General features: G+C 45.7%; 1 protein-coding gene across 11 annotated transcripts in view; it reads right to left on the bottom strand.

The window, feature by feature from the left end:
• The window catches only part of SEMA6D (semaphorin 6D), a 441,818-nt gene that overhangs the window by 15,465 nt on the left and 409,233 nt on the right, over positions 1 to 17,120 (bottom strand). For all 11 annotated transcript variants that reach the window (XM_079953190.1, XM_079953199.1, XM_079953197.1 and 8 more), the window contains 9 exons: positions 16,700 to 16,790; positions 11,949 to 12,068; positions 8,725 to 8,813; positions 5,946 to 6,163; positions 5,689 to 5,820; positions 4,416 to 4,571; positions 1,664 to 1,837; positions 360 to 500; positions 194 to 271 (listed from right to left, as the gene is read on the bottom strand). In XM_079953190.1, coding sequence (XP_079809316.1) covers positions 194 to 271; positions 360 to 500; positions 1,664 to 1,837; positions 4,416 to 4,571; positions 5,689 to 5,820; positions 5,946 to 6,163; positions 8,725 to 8,813; positions 11,949 to 12,068; positions 16,700 to 16,790 — 1,199 coding nt within the window. The remainder of the gene's footprint in view (positions 1 to 193; positions 272 to 359; positions 501 to 1,663; positions 1,838 to 4,415; positions 4,572 to 5,688; positions 5,821 to 5,945; positions 6,164 to 8,724; positions 8,814 to 11,948; positions 12,069 to 16,699; positions 16,791 to 17,120) is intronic.

Raw genomic sequence — 17,120 nt, 5'->3', positions numbered from 1 at the left:
AAGTGAGTCTTATAGAGCAAAAAATACGGTAGTTGGTAGTTAAGATGATTTTATGAGGTCCATTCTGCACATCTCAACCAATGACTTTCTGTTTCAAGAACACCTGACCCATGCTGCATATTAAAACCTATTTAAAGGTGCTGGCGTTGACTAACATATTGCCATTTATTTATTAAAAAATCCTGCTACTTACAACATGCTTGATTTCACTCTTCCACAGGTCCCATGGTTCAGCCAGCCACAGTAAGGATCTCGAGACGCAATGCAAGACCTGCGGCGAGAGGAAATTAACCTTTTTTACCACCTCCTAACCTTGGTGCGCTCCATTGTATAGACATGTTTGGACAGAGAGGGCTTACTTTTTGCATGACCCGTGACGCTCGCAGCGGCTGAGTGGAATTCTAATGACGCAGCTGGAGAATGCAACAAATAAGGCATGGTGCTCTTTGTCCAGTTGCAGGGAGATGACCTTCTTGTCCTCTTCACCATCCCCATTACACCTGTTCAATTACACAAGAAATTTGGATGCTGTTATTTCTTTTGACCCCCTTTATATTATTATTAATAATAATAATAATAATAATAATAATAATAATAATAATTTATTATTTATACTCTGTCCATCTGGCTGGGCTTCCCCAGCCACTCTGGGTGGCTTCCAACAAAATACTAAAATACAATAACCTATTAAACGTTAAAAGTTTCCCTAAACAGGGCTGCCTTCAGATGTCTTCTAAAAGTTTGGTAGTTATTTTTCTCTTTGACATCTGGTGGGAGGACGTTCCACAGGGCGGGTGCCAATACTGAGAAGGCCTTCTGCCTGGTTCCCTTGAACTTGGCTAAACTTTAATCCAGTTTATCACTTCTGAATTTACTATGAGGCGGGTTACATCCATCTATGAAAAAGCTGCATGCCAGGAATAAGAAAAGCCCAATTTCCTCAGAGCTTTTAGGAAGACATATGGGTTGATCTTGATAGAATTAAGAGTGGGAGAGAAAATATGGCAAACTGCTGATTTATGATGCTAGAACAGATTCCCGAATTAATACAGGCTGGAGGAAGCCATTGGCAAGGTGGTGCCTGGTAGGTCCTTTGCCACTATATAGATCACTTATTTTGTATTACATACATACATTATTATCATCAGTACCATGTTTATATCCCACCCTTCCTCCATAAGAGGCCTAGTAAAAAAGGCTTTGATCCATATACAAACCTTTGCTCTGATATCCCTTGCTATCCCTTGGAATGATTACCAACTGCAATTTGTACAAGCGCTACAATTTCCACAGGGAAACTGTCCCTCAATTGTTTTCTGATTGAATGTTCTGATGGACCCCGTACTCTTTCTGTTATTCTAGTACGTATCAACCAATGTGTTTTGGGTGTGTTCGTCAGCAAACAAGGGACTGCTCCTACACTGAGGAATAGGGCAGTTTTTTCTGACTTAAGAGCGGTATGCAGACGGAATTAGAATGCAAGGCAAGCACACAAATATTTTCAGATGTTGCTCAAATAAGCATTCCCCTAAGCGCTGGGAAAGCATCAGACAAGGAGGTGATGTGGGAAACACATTTAAATCAGGTGGCAAAGCAGCAAGTGACTCAAACGAGACAGACGCTGTACAATGTCACCGAGCAGTTCTTGTAAAAGTATACCTACTTTGCATGATTGTATGCATCAATCTCTTCCAGTAACACGCTGTCATTCAAAGAAGAAGCTTTGGTCTTTGCCAAGATTTTAAGTACCATTCCAGCTTCAGAGCCAACGAAGATGACTGTGTAGTTTTGATACGGGCCGGCAGAGTGGTCCACTGCGATCGCTGTCAACCGATACCTGTCAAGACCAAGATCTCCTGTATAATAATTCCTCCACATTAGAGACCCCAAAGATTTGTTCCTCCTAGGTCCTGAATACGGAAGTACCACTGCTTTTGCCTGGTTTGGGGAGGCATCTGTCCCTTCGTAGCACAAGCTAACAACACTGAATTATACAATCATCTCTTATCTATTTATGCTGTTTTCAATCAACACTTTGGGGGGTGCTTTTAGCTCCCAATGGCCCTATGGCCGGGAATGTAGGGAGTTGCAGTCCTGAGACATCTGGAGGGGCAAAGGTTTTCCCATCCTTGCACTAAGGAATGAGAGGGAAGGAATGCTATGTTTAACAGGCCAAGTATTGTGAACAGTTGAGTAACAACCGGAATAGTCACTGTCTGGAAACACAACTGAGTGACAGTCAAAGACTCAGACTCATTCTCCAAAGTGGTTTTGGAGAACCATTTATGGTTTTGGCAACTGTCATCAAATCCCACTCATGCTAGCTCATGCTTCCATAGACATCCCCCACAGCTTGGTGGCCAATTTGCTAGTGTGTCAATGACAAGAAACCTGATACCCGTTCAACTGGGACTAGAATAAGTGCTCTGCTGATGTGGCAATCCTTGAACTCAGTGGAACTTGCCTCTGAGTAGTATATCTAGGGTTGCGCTGTGTTTCCTTTCTCCACCAAAGCCAATGGGTTGCAGTTGGGATGATTCACTCAGAAACTCTGCAGGGCAATTTGAGCCAATGTGGTGCAAGCTCACTAGGAGACCTTGGGCCAGTCATTGTCAATCAACCTAACTTCCATCATAGGGTTGTGAGAATGAAATGAAGAGGGGGAGAACCTTGAGCTCCTTGGAGGAAAGATAAGCTATGTTGCTGTTTATAGCATGTTGTACCATCCTAGATGGAGGTGGGTGAAGAGCCGAGTGTAAATCACGCTTAATGTTGCCAGGCATTTTTTCCAGACCAGATGTTTGCTTTGCAACAAATATTTGGCTGGGGGTTGGCTGTGTTATCTGCATGGTTGCTGGGAATGCTTAAGAGTGAGGTTTGCATGTGGAACATTTTCAAGAATGTACTTGGGAGAGGTTACTGGAGTGGAGGGGCAGAGCTGCCTCTTATTTTGTTCAGTTGCTAATGATGCTCTCTGATGGAATTTTATGGCATTTTTGTATATAAAATCTAACAAAGCCAATTCTGTAACAATGCTTATTTTGTTTTCCTGTTAATCATGCCATCTTAAATGTCTATTCTCCATTATTTGACCTTCATTGGTAAGGGTGGGTTTTTTTGTTTGTTTTTTGTATTTTGCAATGTTATGTCAGATGCTGGAGCTGGGTTGCAAAACACATTGAGATTTTTATTTGTTTGGAAATACAAAGCCATATAGAAGAAACGGTAAATAAGATAAAGATCCCATGTCTGACAACATTGCATTTTGCATCTCCCTGCCCTCCCACAGCAACCCCGGGCTGCACATCATTGGCTGCAGGGACAGGAAAGCAGAGCACAACATTATGCCAGACATGTACACTCTGCCCTGCGCATGGCCAGCCATGGGTTGCTATCACACATAGTCCTGCTCTTTGTGAGAACCAACTCTCCCATACTGCACAATCTCTGGTTAGATCCAAAGAAGTGTGTAGTTATTTGCTTGTTTAAATCAGAGGAGAAGAGCTTCCCCCTTTGGGGCAAGCTTTTGCAGGCGGCACATACCAGTGGCGGGGACAGAGGCAAAAATGGCTGGAACACGATGTAGGGTTGCCATATTTTGAAGAGCAAAAAAGAGGACACATTTGAAGACTTCTACTTTTAACTATAAGGGACACGGGTGGTGCTGTGGATTAAACCGCAGAGCCTAGGACTTGCCGATCAGAAGGTCGGCGGTTCAAATCCCCGTGACGAGGTGAGCTCCCGTTGCTTGGTCCCTGCTCCTGCCAACCTAGCAGTTCGAAAGCATGTCAAAGTGCAAGTAGATAAATAGGTATCGCTCCACCGGGAAGGTAAACTGTGTTTCCGTGCGCTGCTCTGGTTCGCCAGAAGTGGCTTAGTCATGCTGGCCACATGACCCGGAAGCTGTACTCCAGCTCCCTCGGCCAATAAAGCGAGATGAGCGCCGCAATCCCAGAGTCGGTCACAACTGGACCTAATAGTCAGGGGTCCCTTTACCTTTACCTTACTTTTAACTATGGATCGCTGTGATGATTCTACCCGTGAAAAAGAGGGTGTGTCCTGGAAAAATAAGAGGGCACATGGAAACCCTCAACAACAGATCTACAAATTGCAGAGTTCCCTGGGAAGAGGGACTGACTGTTAAACCACTGTGAAAACAGCAGCACTGTAAGGGGGACAGGGGGTATCCTAACAACTGACAGCAGCCTTAACAAACTACAGTTCCTGGGATTCTTTGAGGAAGCCATGACTGTGGCATGGCACTGCTTTAAATGTATAGTGCAGATGAGGCCTTAATCAGTCCCGTGTAGGAAAACCTGATCTCCCCAAAGTCCTGCCCGGTGTGGCTGGCATAGTATTATGTTTCAGATGTGCAGCGGCTGAGCCTCGTGTCGCAACAAGGCCTCCTTCCTTACCTGACCCTTGTCTTTGTAAACCAAGGCTCCTCAATGACGGAGGGAACGGCGGAATCCATCAAAGGGTGGGATTTGATGAAAGAGAGGGTTTCATCTGGGAAATCAATGGAGGTTTTGTAAGCCTCTGCTAGGCCGTGTTTTGCACAGCACCCAGGTCTGAAAGGAAAGCAACATTTTTTTCCCATTTTTTTTTTTTTTAAGTGAAGGGAAGGGGCAGAATTCTGAAGGAGCAGCGCGAACAGCCAAGGCAAAATGAATTTGGAGTCCAAACGAAAACTGCTACTTTGGGACCATTTGAGACAATCGTTCAGCACAAGGCTGGCTGATTGCTTTGTTACTCCATGTTCATGATGAGGGAGTCATCTGAATTTCTGTCTATATTTGGGGGTTTTGCACATTTTTAGGAAGGTTTATTTGTAGCATGCTGAGGTTCCAAGCCTTTGATTCCCCACTCCTGGCTCATTCTCAACATCTGGACAGGTGGGGGAAATGTTCTTCCATTAAATATCAGACAGGTGCAATCTATATTATCTTCTCATTGCCTACTGAAGAACTTCCTACTCCAACAAGTCTTTCAAAAATCTCTGTATTTGTACTTTAATTAGTGCATGTCTCACTTTCCACACGCGTCTCAGTGCTTGCCTTTTATATATATTGAGCCATTTCCTGCTTTCTAAGCTTGGGTTTCAGCTGTTTTGCCTTTGCCCCCAGAAAACCTGCTCTTTTGCACTAAATCAGAATAAATGGCAATCTGCTATCAGAAAACCCGGTTGCTGTTTGTTCTGATTCAGCACTAAACTACGGGTTTTCCAGGAGGAACATGGCGGGCAAACAAATTCTTTAGTTGAGCCATTTGTCATCGGAATATAAGAACACAAGAAGCTGTCTTACCCCAAGTCAGACCATTGGGTCATCTATCTCAGCACTGTCCACCCTAACTGGCTGCTGTTTCCCAAGGTTTCAGGCAAGGGTCCCTTCCAGTCCTAACTGGACATTTCAGTGATTGAACCTAGGTACTTCTGCATGCAAGACAGAGGCCTTGCCCCCTTGCCATGCGCAAGCTGCAGTTTGAAATTAAACATAAACACTGATTTAATCTGTTATTTGTATGCTGTTTTTCCATCAACCAATTTGAGCTCAAAGCAGCTCACAATTCCAGCCAGAGGCACATGGATGGGCCAACATGTTCTTCACTGATTCCAAAGCAGCTGTACAGATGGGGCCATGACAACAACATTCTGATAGCAGATTATCATCCTTTTATTTCCTTTACCTTGGCCTTGGTACTTTGTCTTCAGGTACAGCTGTCCAAACAGAATCTGGAGTCTTTTGTTCCTTAAATCTTCCTTTGAAGACTTTCTCAATGTCCTCCATGCTAAAGGCACACACCGCTGAGCCGGGGATGCTGTAAAAGAAACACAGCAGAAGAAGTTGCAGGGAAGCCAGGCGACAAAGCAGCGACGGATTAAGCGTCGGCAGTGAACCAGAGAACCTCCCTCTCTTTTTGATGCCGGGTCGCTCATCTCTTACCTGTTAAGCTGCGTAGTGAATACGCCGACAACAGTAGGGGCTCCGTTGATTTCTATTATGTCTGTGATCGACTGGAGCACGTCAAAGTAGAAAAACGAATCCCCAGGAACGGAACAGTTGAGACGGGCTTTTAGGAATGACGTCCAGTGCTTCTCCAGCACCCTCTGAGAGCCACCCATATCATTTTTGCATATGCGAGCTACACGGGAGTATACAGCCTTGCGTGGGGGACAATAGGAAAGGAGGAAAGTCAGGCTGGCAACTAATCCGTCTGGAAAACCACTGTTATAACAGCAACTTTGGTAAAAGGAAAGCAACTGCTTGTAGGTTTCCTATGCCAACTCCACCGGGCAGTGGTGGGGAATTTTCCCCAATGTATTTATTATTTATCCATTATTTTTGTTAGTCGCTTTTCTCACCAACTGACCCAAAGCAACTTATTTTAAAATGAATCAAGATGAAAATGTTGACAATAGGACCCATAGAGGGGATGGGGGTTGGGAGTCCTGAGATTCAGAGTGATCTCTTTACATGGATGTCTATTTGGTATGGTTATAAATTCATATTTGTAAAATCAAATAAAAATAATAGGGTGGGGGGAATCAAGAACATCCATGTAAGGACACACAATTATACAAATAAAAGGCAGGACTTAGGCAACGGACCACAATGCCACCCATCAAATTAAGGTCCAAAAGCCCAGCTAAAGAGAAAAGTATTTGCCTGGCATCTAAAAATGGATAAAGATGGCACTAGACGTGCCTCCCTGGAGAGGGCATTGCAGAAGTGTGTGTGGCGGGGAGAGGCAACCACTGAAAAGGCTCGTGTTGCTGCCCCCCCCCCAGAACCTCCTATGGAAGGGACACATGAAGAAGGGCCTCAGATGATGATTGCAAAGCCCAAGTCAGTTCATGTGGGGACAGGTGGACCTTGAGGTAATGGGGTCTTGAGCTGCACAAGTCTTTGTTGGTCAAAACCTGGAAAAAAATTGATAGGCGGTTGTGCCAGAGCTGGCGTTATATGTTCAGACTGCCCTGCTCTGGTCAGCAATTTGGCTGTTGAATTCTGCACCAGCTGCGGTTTCCAAATGGTCTCTAAAGGCAGCCCAATGTATAATGCATGCCTGTTGCCCAACCTGGAGGTTTACTTTCAATATTTATATAATACTTGCCATGCAAGCTTCTCCAGACTTTCCCCACCCTGCTTTTCTTAACCATTGTACAACAGGCTAGTTTCTACACACATTTTCTACCCTCCATCCTGGCAAACCAGAGGAATTATCAGAGTTCAAGGTTACATTCCAGCGAGGTGAAAACACTCATGGAAGGCATGAAGATGTTGTGTGGGAAGGAGTGGGCTTCAGAGTCTTGAGGGCCAGAGACAGATGCCACCAGATCTATGATTTCTCATTCCCACCACAGAAAAAGGAAGCCATGTTTTGATTAAAGGTACCCTGCCCGTAGACGCAGGTGGCGCTGTGGGTTAAAGCCTCAGCGCCTAGGACTTGCCGATCGAAAGGTCGGCGGTTCGAATCCCTGCGGCGGGGTGCGCTCCCGCTGCTCGGTCCCAGCGCCTGCCAACCTAGCAGTTCGAAAGCACCCCCGGGTGCAAGTAGATAAATAGGGACCGCTTACCAGCGGGAAGGTAAACGGCGTTTCCGTGTGCGGCTCTGGCTCGCCAGAGCAGCGATGTCACGCTGGCCACGTGACCCGGAAGTGTCTCCGGACAGCGCTGGCCCCTGGCCTCTTGAGTGAGATGGGCGCACAACCCCAGAGTCTGTCAAGACTGGCCCGTACGGGCAGGGGTACCTTTACCTTTACCTTTTTACCCTGCCCGTACGGGCCAGTCGTGTCCGACTCTAGGGTTGTGCGCCCATCTCACTTAAGAGACCGGGGGCCAGCGCTGTCCAGAGACACTTCCGGGTCACGTGGCCAGCGTGACGAAGCTGCTCTGGCGAGCCGGCACCAGCACAGCACACGGAAACACCGTTTACCTTCCCGCTAGAAAGCGGTACCTATTTATCTATTTGCACTTTAGGGGGGCTTTTGAACTGCTAGGTGGGCAGGAGCTGGGACCGCAGACGGGAGCTCACCCCGCTGCTTCGAACCGCCAACCATGCGATCGGCAAGCCCTAGGTGCTGAGGATTTACCCACAGCGCCACCCGCGTCCCCATGTTTTGATTAGGGCTCAGCAACTATGAAAACCTTGGGTCAAACCTAGCCCCATACTACCCATCTCTCCAATTGCCCAGCTCAGAAACAGGGTGTAGATGAGCCCCAGGTCTTTTTGAGATTTGCCCTGCCACGTCAAATTAGTCCTCCAGCAAATCTAGTTGCCGACCAGTTTATAGGGACAACCAATTATAAATCCTGGTCTTGTCTACATCTGTGTACCTCAAGTTGCAGCACTAAAATAAGAGCAGGAGGTTCATTTGATTCACAGGTTAATTTTCCAAGCGATTGTGTTCCAAGTGTTTGGGTAGGGAGGAGGCCAGTTTGGATTTTCACTGACAGGGTGAACCTCTTTACAGATGAAGTCCAGCTCTAGAGAACAAAGCTGTGAGACTGGGGGTTGGGTTGGGTTGGGGGGTGGAGAACACAAATTCCACCACCACCTTCAGCAATTAGAAGTATGAGAAGTGCCAGCTTATTATTTTCAAAACCAGTCGTTGAACAGAAACGACTGCGAGCCACTCCATAGCAAGCATATTTTCAGCCCACTACAAATCACCCTGAGACTTTGTGGCTTATCATAACAAATAGCTGTATTTACTCTTACCTTGCCTAAGTTATTATGTTCCACGGCAATCTCTCGAAAGAAGAAATACACAAAGTTCCCGTATTCAATGGCATGAAGGAAATGGGGCTCTGCAAGATTCAAGGAAGAGGAGATCTATGTTGGTAGGATTTTGCTTGGTTAAAAAAGGAGGCACCTTGCTACATCTGGGTTAACAGCCCAATATGGCATGAGAAAGAGGCATGGGGTTGCAGCCAACCAAGTATTACTCAGAGTAGACCCAATGGCATGACTAACTTGGGTCCATTCATTTCAATGAGTCCACTCTGAGTGAATGTTGGTTGGAAACTTTGCAATGGCCACCATGCTAGCACAGTGGTCAGCAACCTAAGGCCCATGGGCCAGAAGTGGCCCGTGGAGGTTGTTTGACTGGCCCCTAAACCGAGCTGCCCACCTGCGCACTGCGCTAAGCTGCGGTGCTGAAAATCGTGTCTGCACAGACACCAAAAATCGCGGGCATGCACACGCGATCCAGCCCAAGGAGGGATCTCCGCTGGACCGATCCGGCCCAGACAAGATAAACCTTGGCGACCCCTATCTAGCACAACATCACAACAGTGAATTATAGGCAAATGATGAAGCATTACTGACACTGTGCAGGTGTGGCTCTGGAAAGCATTGGAAGACCCCCATGTAAGAATAAGAGACCATCATTTTTTAAAAAGGAAGCTCTTCCAAAAGCTGCTGGCAGATCACAGAAGTTCAGAGTTATTCTGTCAGAAACAAATCACCACCATAGGATCTCAATGGAAAAGGAACGTATAAAATTGTCTCATACCATGTTTAAGGGGAAGGACTGGAGCTCAGCGGTACTGGAACACATCCTTTGCATGTAAAAGGTCACAGGGTCTATCCCAGGCACCTCCACGGAGGAGTGGAAATGAACCTTCTCTGTACACCAGGAAAGTTGCTGGCAATGCAGATCAGGAGTAGCAAACATTGTGCCTTCCAGATGTTGTTGGACTCTAAATCCCATCAGCCCCAGCCAACATGGGATGATATTAGTTGTAGTCCAAAAATGTTTGTAAGGCCCCACACTAGCTATGTCTGGTGTGGACAACTCTGAATTAGATGGACCAATGGTCTAAACTGGAGTAGTTTTCTATGTTGGAGTTAGACCATTGGTTCATCTAGCCCAGTGATGGCTAGATGTAACTGGCACCGGCTCTCCAGAAATCTCAGGCAGGGACTTCTCCCAGAGCTTGGTATGCAAAGTCCTTTTTAATTGGAGGTGCCAAAGAATGAAAGGCAGTATTGCAGAGATGGGGAGCCCATGGCTTCTCCCAATCACACAATTCCCATCAGCTCCAACCAACATTGCCCAACGGTCAGGGATGATGGGAACTGCGGTCCAGGAACATCTGGAATACCAAAGTCCCCCGTCCCTGCAGTATTGGCTCTGCCAACATTTATGCTACTGCAGAGGAAGGAAAACAGCATTCAAATAAACCTGGCACATACTAGGTTACTACTTCCTTTTTGCAATGAAGGGGGGCAGGGGTGCATTTCCTTCAGAGTAAAGAATGTCTGCATACACCCCAAAGAGGGACAAACCTATCAGATCGAGCGTATGATACCGTGGTTAGAGTCTTGGACCAAGAACTGGGCTGCCCATATCCAAGTCCCAGTTCAGCCATGAAGCACACGCAGTGGTATGATTTCAGTTCATTTATCAATTGCCTTCTCAACCACCATCTCAAGGGATTTACACATCAAACACATCAAAACAGTTAAAATCTGTGATCTTGGGCCAGTCACTACCTTTTGGCTTATTTGACTGGGGAACCCTAGAGTTCCTTGGAGGAAAGGTGGGGTATATTATGGGAGGAATCAATGGGTCCAGCCTGTTCCATGTGCCTCTCGTGAGATGCTCTTTTGCAGCAACTCACTAGAAAGCCCTCTTAAGGTTACAGGCATTACAGTCTTCATTAGTGCTACAAACAGGCTGCTGTTGCAGCTGCTATGCAGATCTGGTGCGTACGGATGCCAAAGTGTATCCTGTAGTTACATAGTGAAATCCACTATTCAAGGCACTTTAGGACATCCAAGTACAGATGGAGTTGAGCTTCAATGAATGTGCAGACTTTAATGTCAGCTAATGGACTGTAAAAAGGCCTCCGAGGAATTGTATTGCAGCTCCGGCCTTTTGTTACTACAACTTCATTCATTAACTTATTGCGGATTGGGGGGTGGGTGGGAAAGGGTTTCATTCCTGGGCCAGATCTTTTTTTGGATGAAGCCAAAAAGAAGAAGTGGGCTTTGGGTTGTGCTCCACTGAAAGGAGAATATATGCTCACAGCCATGGAGCTTGCCCCGATTATTTTTCACACACCCACAAACTGCAGCTGGTTATATATAATATCAGATCCTTCATGCCACGTATCGGGACGTGGGTGGTTGTAGCTCTTTCATTTAAAAGAACTTACAGAAGAAAAAGATGCAATTTTAATTTTATGCGCAACTGTATATAGAATTATATCAAATTTTGATATAACTAATGCAGAGCAATCTTATACATGGCTACTCAGAAGTAAGGTCCACTGAAATCAATGGTACTTTCCCCTATGATTGGAGTCTTAAGGGGCTAAATAAGTTATTCCCAGACTGCGTACTGGGACACAGATTGGAGAATTTGCCACTATGCCTATTTTAGATTCACTTCAGTTAAATGCTATGTTTGAACCTGTGTTTAGTTTTAGCGATGGTTTGTTTGAAGCAAGACAACTTCAAACCATAGTTTACAAAGCAAAGTTTGCGCTTCAACCCATTGAAGTTATCATTAACCATGGTATAGGTGGTTCGGATGCAGTGCTTGAATTCAGTGCTTGAAATCTGCAGTGAAAGCTTCTGATCTCCCCATGGCTGTGTCAGAAGAGGGAGGGAACGAGAAGCATGGTCCCAAGACTTGTGCACGTAACCATAAACAATGGTTAGGTCCAAACAAATCAGTGGGGGGGGGGAATCAAACCAGTATACTCTTACGAGTATACCTCCAATTTTATTTTTAAATGTGCCTCAGTCCTCAAAGAGTGAGCTAAAGCTTTGAACACTGAGAAAGTCTAGTCATCAGCAAAAAGAGTGATTGCTTTGTAATAATTGGGTTAAACGAAATGGAGAATATCACCACTCCACAATGCACACAATCTCCAGCTAGGGGCCTACAAAGACATTACAAGCTGCAATTATTAGTATTTCACTATAAGTACCTTTAATCCACTTGGAGTCGTATTTTATTGTTCTCAATGCCGACCCGTCCCCCATGCTTCGGTAAATTACCGCATCACTTGCCAGAAAATCTGCAACCGTTGCAGAATAGAGTTTGCCATCTGAAACAATAGAACAAATGAGGCATTTAGTATTCATTTTAATTCTGAGTAACCTCTTATCATTTTTGTATTCTTTGGGCCACGGGGGTTATGCAGACACCAGAAGCTGGAACAATCCAGCTCCCTCTTGGGTGGTCAGGCTTTGAAAGTTGGCATCCTTTCGTTGCAACGGTTTCACAGACATGGAACCCATCTGTTTGGACTGCATGATGCAGCCTCCCCCAAACTGGTGCCCACCATATGTTCTGGTTTATGTAAGAGTGCACAAACGAGACCCAAAATATGAAAATGGTACTGTATTGAACTCTTAATGTATATATTTTTAAAAAATACTACACTGAAACAACAGAGGATGAAAAATATATTAGAAGACAAAGCACTGGTTGAAAGTCCATTTCAACTAATTAGTCCTTTTCCATGCTGTCCGTTTAAATCTGGTATCCTCGGAATTGCCGCATTTTTAGCTCTATATGGCGCACCAGACTAAGATGCACCTAGTTTTTGGAGGAGGAAAACAAGAAAGAAAAAAAAATCTGAATCACAGAAGTCAGAACAGCAAGAGGGATCTGGCTTCTGGGATAGCCTCTTGTTGTTCTGGCTTCTGGGATAGCTGAGGGAAGCCTCTTCAGGGCAGTGGGATGAACGCTCCTGCTGCCCTCAAGATGCTTCATGCAGCGAAGCCAGGACAGCAAGAGGGATTGCTGCACAGAGATCCCTTTTGCTGTCCTGGCTTATGGGATAGCCGTGCACAGCGTCTCCCGGGCAGCGGGAGGAAGGCTCCCCCAAGAACAGCGCTCCCTTTAAAGAGCGCGCGGAGCATGTGTGCAGCTCTTTAAAGGGAGCGCCTGCATTCGCTCCATAAGATGCACACACATTTCCTCTTACTTTTTAGGAGGGGAAAAGTGTGTCTTACAGAGTGAAAAATACGGTAAATGCCATTTTGGTCCTGTGTCATACAGGCTCCCTCATTGTTTGAACATCATCCTTGGTTTACAGAAGACGAGCCCTTCTGGATCAGGCCAATGGCTCACAAGTCCAGCATCCTGGCAAACTAGGTGCTTGTGGGAAGCAGTGCTGTGCGGTCAGTGGTCTAGGGGGACAAGGCTAGGGGAACGTCCCCTACACGTTCCTGGAAAATCAGAGTATTAAAGTATTAAAGCCTGGTGCCTCCTTCCCAAAGCCAAGGAAGCTTCTGCTCAGCTTAGGGAGAGAGGCTCAATGCTCATACATGTGATGTTGCCTTCACAAACAGGTGCCTCTGGCCCTAACCGTTCCCCTGCGAAAAATTTCAACACATGCTACTGATTCGGAGGCATACTAACTCCAACACTGAGGGTAGAATGAAGCCATTGCAGCTAGTATCGATCAGTTCCAGCCAGCATAGCTGATGGTCCGGGGTTATGGGAGCTGTGGTCCAATGGTATCTGGAGGGTACCAGGTTCATGCCATTGGTCAGAGGGCAACATCTGGTAGGACTTTTCTGGGTCAAATTAGTCAAATGAAACCTTGTGTTCAATCTTATGATCATTTTATTGAAAAACAGTGCATTTAAAATGTACTGGTGTTATAAAGTACAGGAAAATGTAAATCCACACATTTTATTAGGTACCGTATTTTTCGCTCTATAACACGCACCTGACCATAACACGCACATCGTTTTTAGAGGAGGAAAACAAGGGAAAAAACATTATGAATGAAACAGTGGATGTATCATTTTTGTGCTTCATGCTGTGGCCACAGACATGTGATCTGATGGTGAATTTGGGGTGACCCAATGCAAAGATCCTGAGAATCCCTGTGGATCCATGCTTTGTAACCACGTTTTTGCACCATTGCAGCCCCAGGCAACAGTGGGTGCGTGATTTTGGGGGGGCAGGCTGTAACCATGGACATGCTATGTGATCTGATGGTGAATTTGGGCTGACCCAATGCAAAGATCCTGAGGATCCATGTAGATCCATGCTTTTTAACCACGTTTTTGCACCATTGCAGCCCCAGGCAACAGTGGGTGCGTGATTTTTGGGGGGCAGGCTGTAGCCGTGGACATGCTATGTGATCTGATGGTGAATTTGGGGTGACCCAATGCAAAGATCCTGAGGATCCATGTGGATCCATGCTTTTTAACCACATTTTTGCACCATTGCAGCCCCAGGCAACAGTGGGTGCGTGATTTTTGGGGGGCAGGCTGTAGCCGTGGACATGCTATGTGATCTGATGGTGAATTTGGGGTGACCCAATGCAAAGATCCTGAGGATCCATGAGGATCCATGCTTTTTAACCACATTTTAAGTGGGGAGGGAAGGAAAAACACAGAACGGACAAGGAGCACGAGAGGGGTGTGCAGAGAAGCAGCTGGCTAAGAATGCAGGAGAGGGGTAGGGAGGAAAGGAAGGCAAAAGTTTTCCCTCACCTACCCACCCAAGCCAGCCAGCTCACGCTCTCTCTCTCTCTCTCTCTCCCTGCTGCATGTTTTCAGCAGCACGAGACACTCTGCTTTCCCCTCTGCTTGCCTGGAGGGGAGGGGCTTTCCCTGCTCTTTGTTCCGTTTGAGCAAACACAGCAAGGAAACAGAGATGAGTGGGCAGTAAGACCCTGAGGCAGAATGCAGGAAAGCAGCCTCTTCCTCTTTTCAGGTTTCCCTTCTAGGAGACGGACCAAACATTCGCTCAATAACACGCACAGACATTTCCCCTTCCTTTTTAGAAGAAAAAATCTGCGTGTTATAGAGGGAAAAATACGGTATGTTATAATGGACCCTTGTATAATTATATAGAGACTTTATGCAGATCAAGAAAACAATATATATTATAAGCTTCCATTAACATACTTTTCATTACTTCACTTTTGTTCTCTTGGATTAATATTGCCTATTGTATATATGTGAAATAATAAACAACATCTCATGACCAACTAAGAACGGTGCCTTCGATTAAAATAGATTTCTCTCTCTCTTTCTCCGTGGACAGAGAGACAGACAGACAGACAGACAGACAGACAGAATGCAGCAACACAGAAAAAGATACAGAGGGCAACCACCATCCTAGAAGAAGCATTCTCTCCTGTGCTAAAAAGGTATGCATCTTTTAAGATAATGCCTATTGCATCATTTAGCCAAGCCTAGGGACACAGGTGGCGCTGTGGGTTAAACCACAGAGCCTAGGGTTTGCCGATCAGAAGGTTGGCGGTTCGAATCCCCGCGATGGGGTGAGCTCCCATTGTTCGGTCCCTGCTCCTGCCAACCTAGCAGTTCGAAAGCACGTCAAAGTGCAAGCAAAAAAATAGGTACCGCTCTGGCGGGAAGATAAACTGTGTTTCTGTGTGGTGCTCTGTTTTCGCCAGAAGCGGCTCAGTCATGTTTGCCACATGACCCGGAAAAACTGTCTGTGGACAAATGCTGGCTTCCTCGGTCAGTAAAGCGAGATGAACGCCACAACCCCAGAGTTGTCCGCGACTGGACTTAACTGTCAGGGGTCCCTTTACCTTTAAGCATGCACAACTGTAGCATCCTCACAACGTAACATTGATTGATTGATTGATAAATAAATAAATAAATAAATGTATATGTGCTTCATCTAAAAACCAAGGGTTGTCTCCAATTTAGCAACAAGTCAAGGTCACTTAGTGGCATGCTTCCGCTGGTGAAATGTTTTGTTGTTGTGCAAGAAAATGTCTAAGCAGGTTTGTCGGCAACTTTGTTGCACAATAGACTGCGCAGTGAGTTTTTGCTGGTGAATTTCCCCAAAATGAAAACTCACCTGTCTGCCTGCTCAAGATCCCTTGCGCTAGTGGATGGAGAATGTTGGATGCAACTCAAGGAATCAGAGCCACCCTGTGCACCAGCCCTTGGGAATTCCAGAGCTAGAACATACAGTGGTACCTTGGGTTAAGAACTTAATTCATTCTGGAGGTCCGTTCTTAGCCTGAAACTGTTCTTAACCTGAAGCACCACTTAGCTAATGGGGCCTCCCACTGCCGCCACATGATTTCTGTTCTCATCCTGAAGCAAAGTTCTTAACCCAAGGTACTATTTCTGGGTTAGCGGAGTCTGTAACCTGAAGCGTCTGAAACCTGAAGCGTCTGTAACCTGAGGCACCACTGTGCTCAACAGATGACTGCCCAGCCTCTACTTGAAGACAAACACTATGGAGAATCTCTACCACTCCTTTTCTAATTAGAAATGCCATCCCCGCCCCTCCACAAATCTGTGCAGAGTCAATTGATTCATGAATCAATTAACTGTGCAGTTCTACTCAGACGTATGCCCCATTTAAGCTATAGGATTGCAGTGTAAGATTTCTTCAGTCAAATGGAAGTGCGAGCAGGATTCTGTCCTCCACCCCCAACATAACTTAATTAAAAGTTGATGGAACCACCAGAGCTCCAGAAAAAGAAACTACTTTGGGGCCAGAACTGTTCCAGGGCAGGGTGTGTGTGTGTGTCATTTAGTCATCTCAACGTAAACCAGTTGACAATGTGATTACTAATTCCCCCAAAAGATGCATTAGACTTTAAAGAAAAAATCCTCTGCAGAGGCACACTGATGTGATACAGTTTCGTTAAAATCTCCCGTCCTCTCTGCATCACTCTCTGTATCATTTTTCACCAGGATTCATGAGAGAAAATGTTCTTACCAGCAAAGAGGGCGACGTTGGTTTGCCTGGCGTCGAACGGGCACCTGGCTAAGCCGCTGAATTCTTCTCCATCGTACTCCAAGGTATTCAGCTGTGGAAGAAAAATAAATTGTTTGGCGGTGTCACATCAAGCTCTGCAGGAAGTGTGATTTTTTTTTGGGGGGGGAGCAATGCTGCTTTGCATACACCATCATTCACTCTGTCAGACTTGATCTAATCTTCCATTTAATGCTTAAGAACTGGTCCTCAAGGAGCTGTGCAAAGGACGATAGCTTTTACATCCACAAGGCTATGCGTCATGATGTCTATATGTGACCTCCAGGTCCAGGGAGGCAGAATGCCAGTAAATTATCAGTGCTGGGGAACAACAGCGGGAGAAAATTTCATTCAGTCCACATTTTTAAGCAAACTAACCTAATTC

Source organism: Podarcis cretensis (genome assembly GCF_951804945.1).
Source record: "Podarcis cretensis genome assembly, chromosome: 14".
Classification (NCBI taxonomy): Eukaryota; Metazoa; Chordata; class Lepidosauria; order Squamata; family Lacertidae; genus Podarcis; species Podarcis cretensis.
The sequence above is the reverse complement of the archived record's forward strand: the minus strand, read 5'-3'. Positions and strand labels throughout refer to the sequence as shown.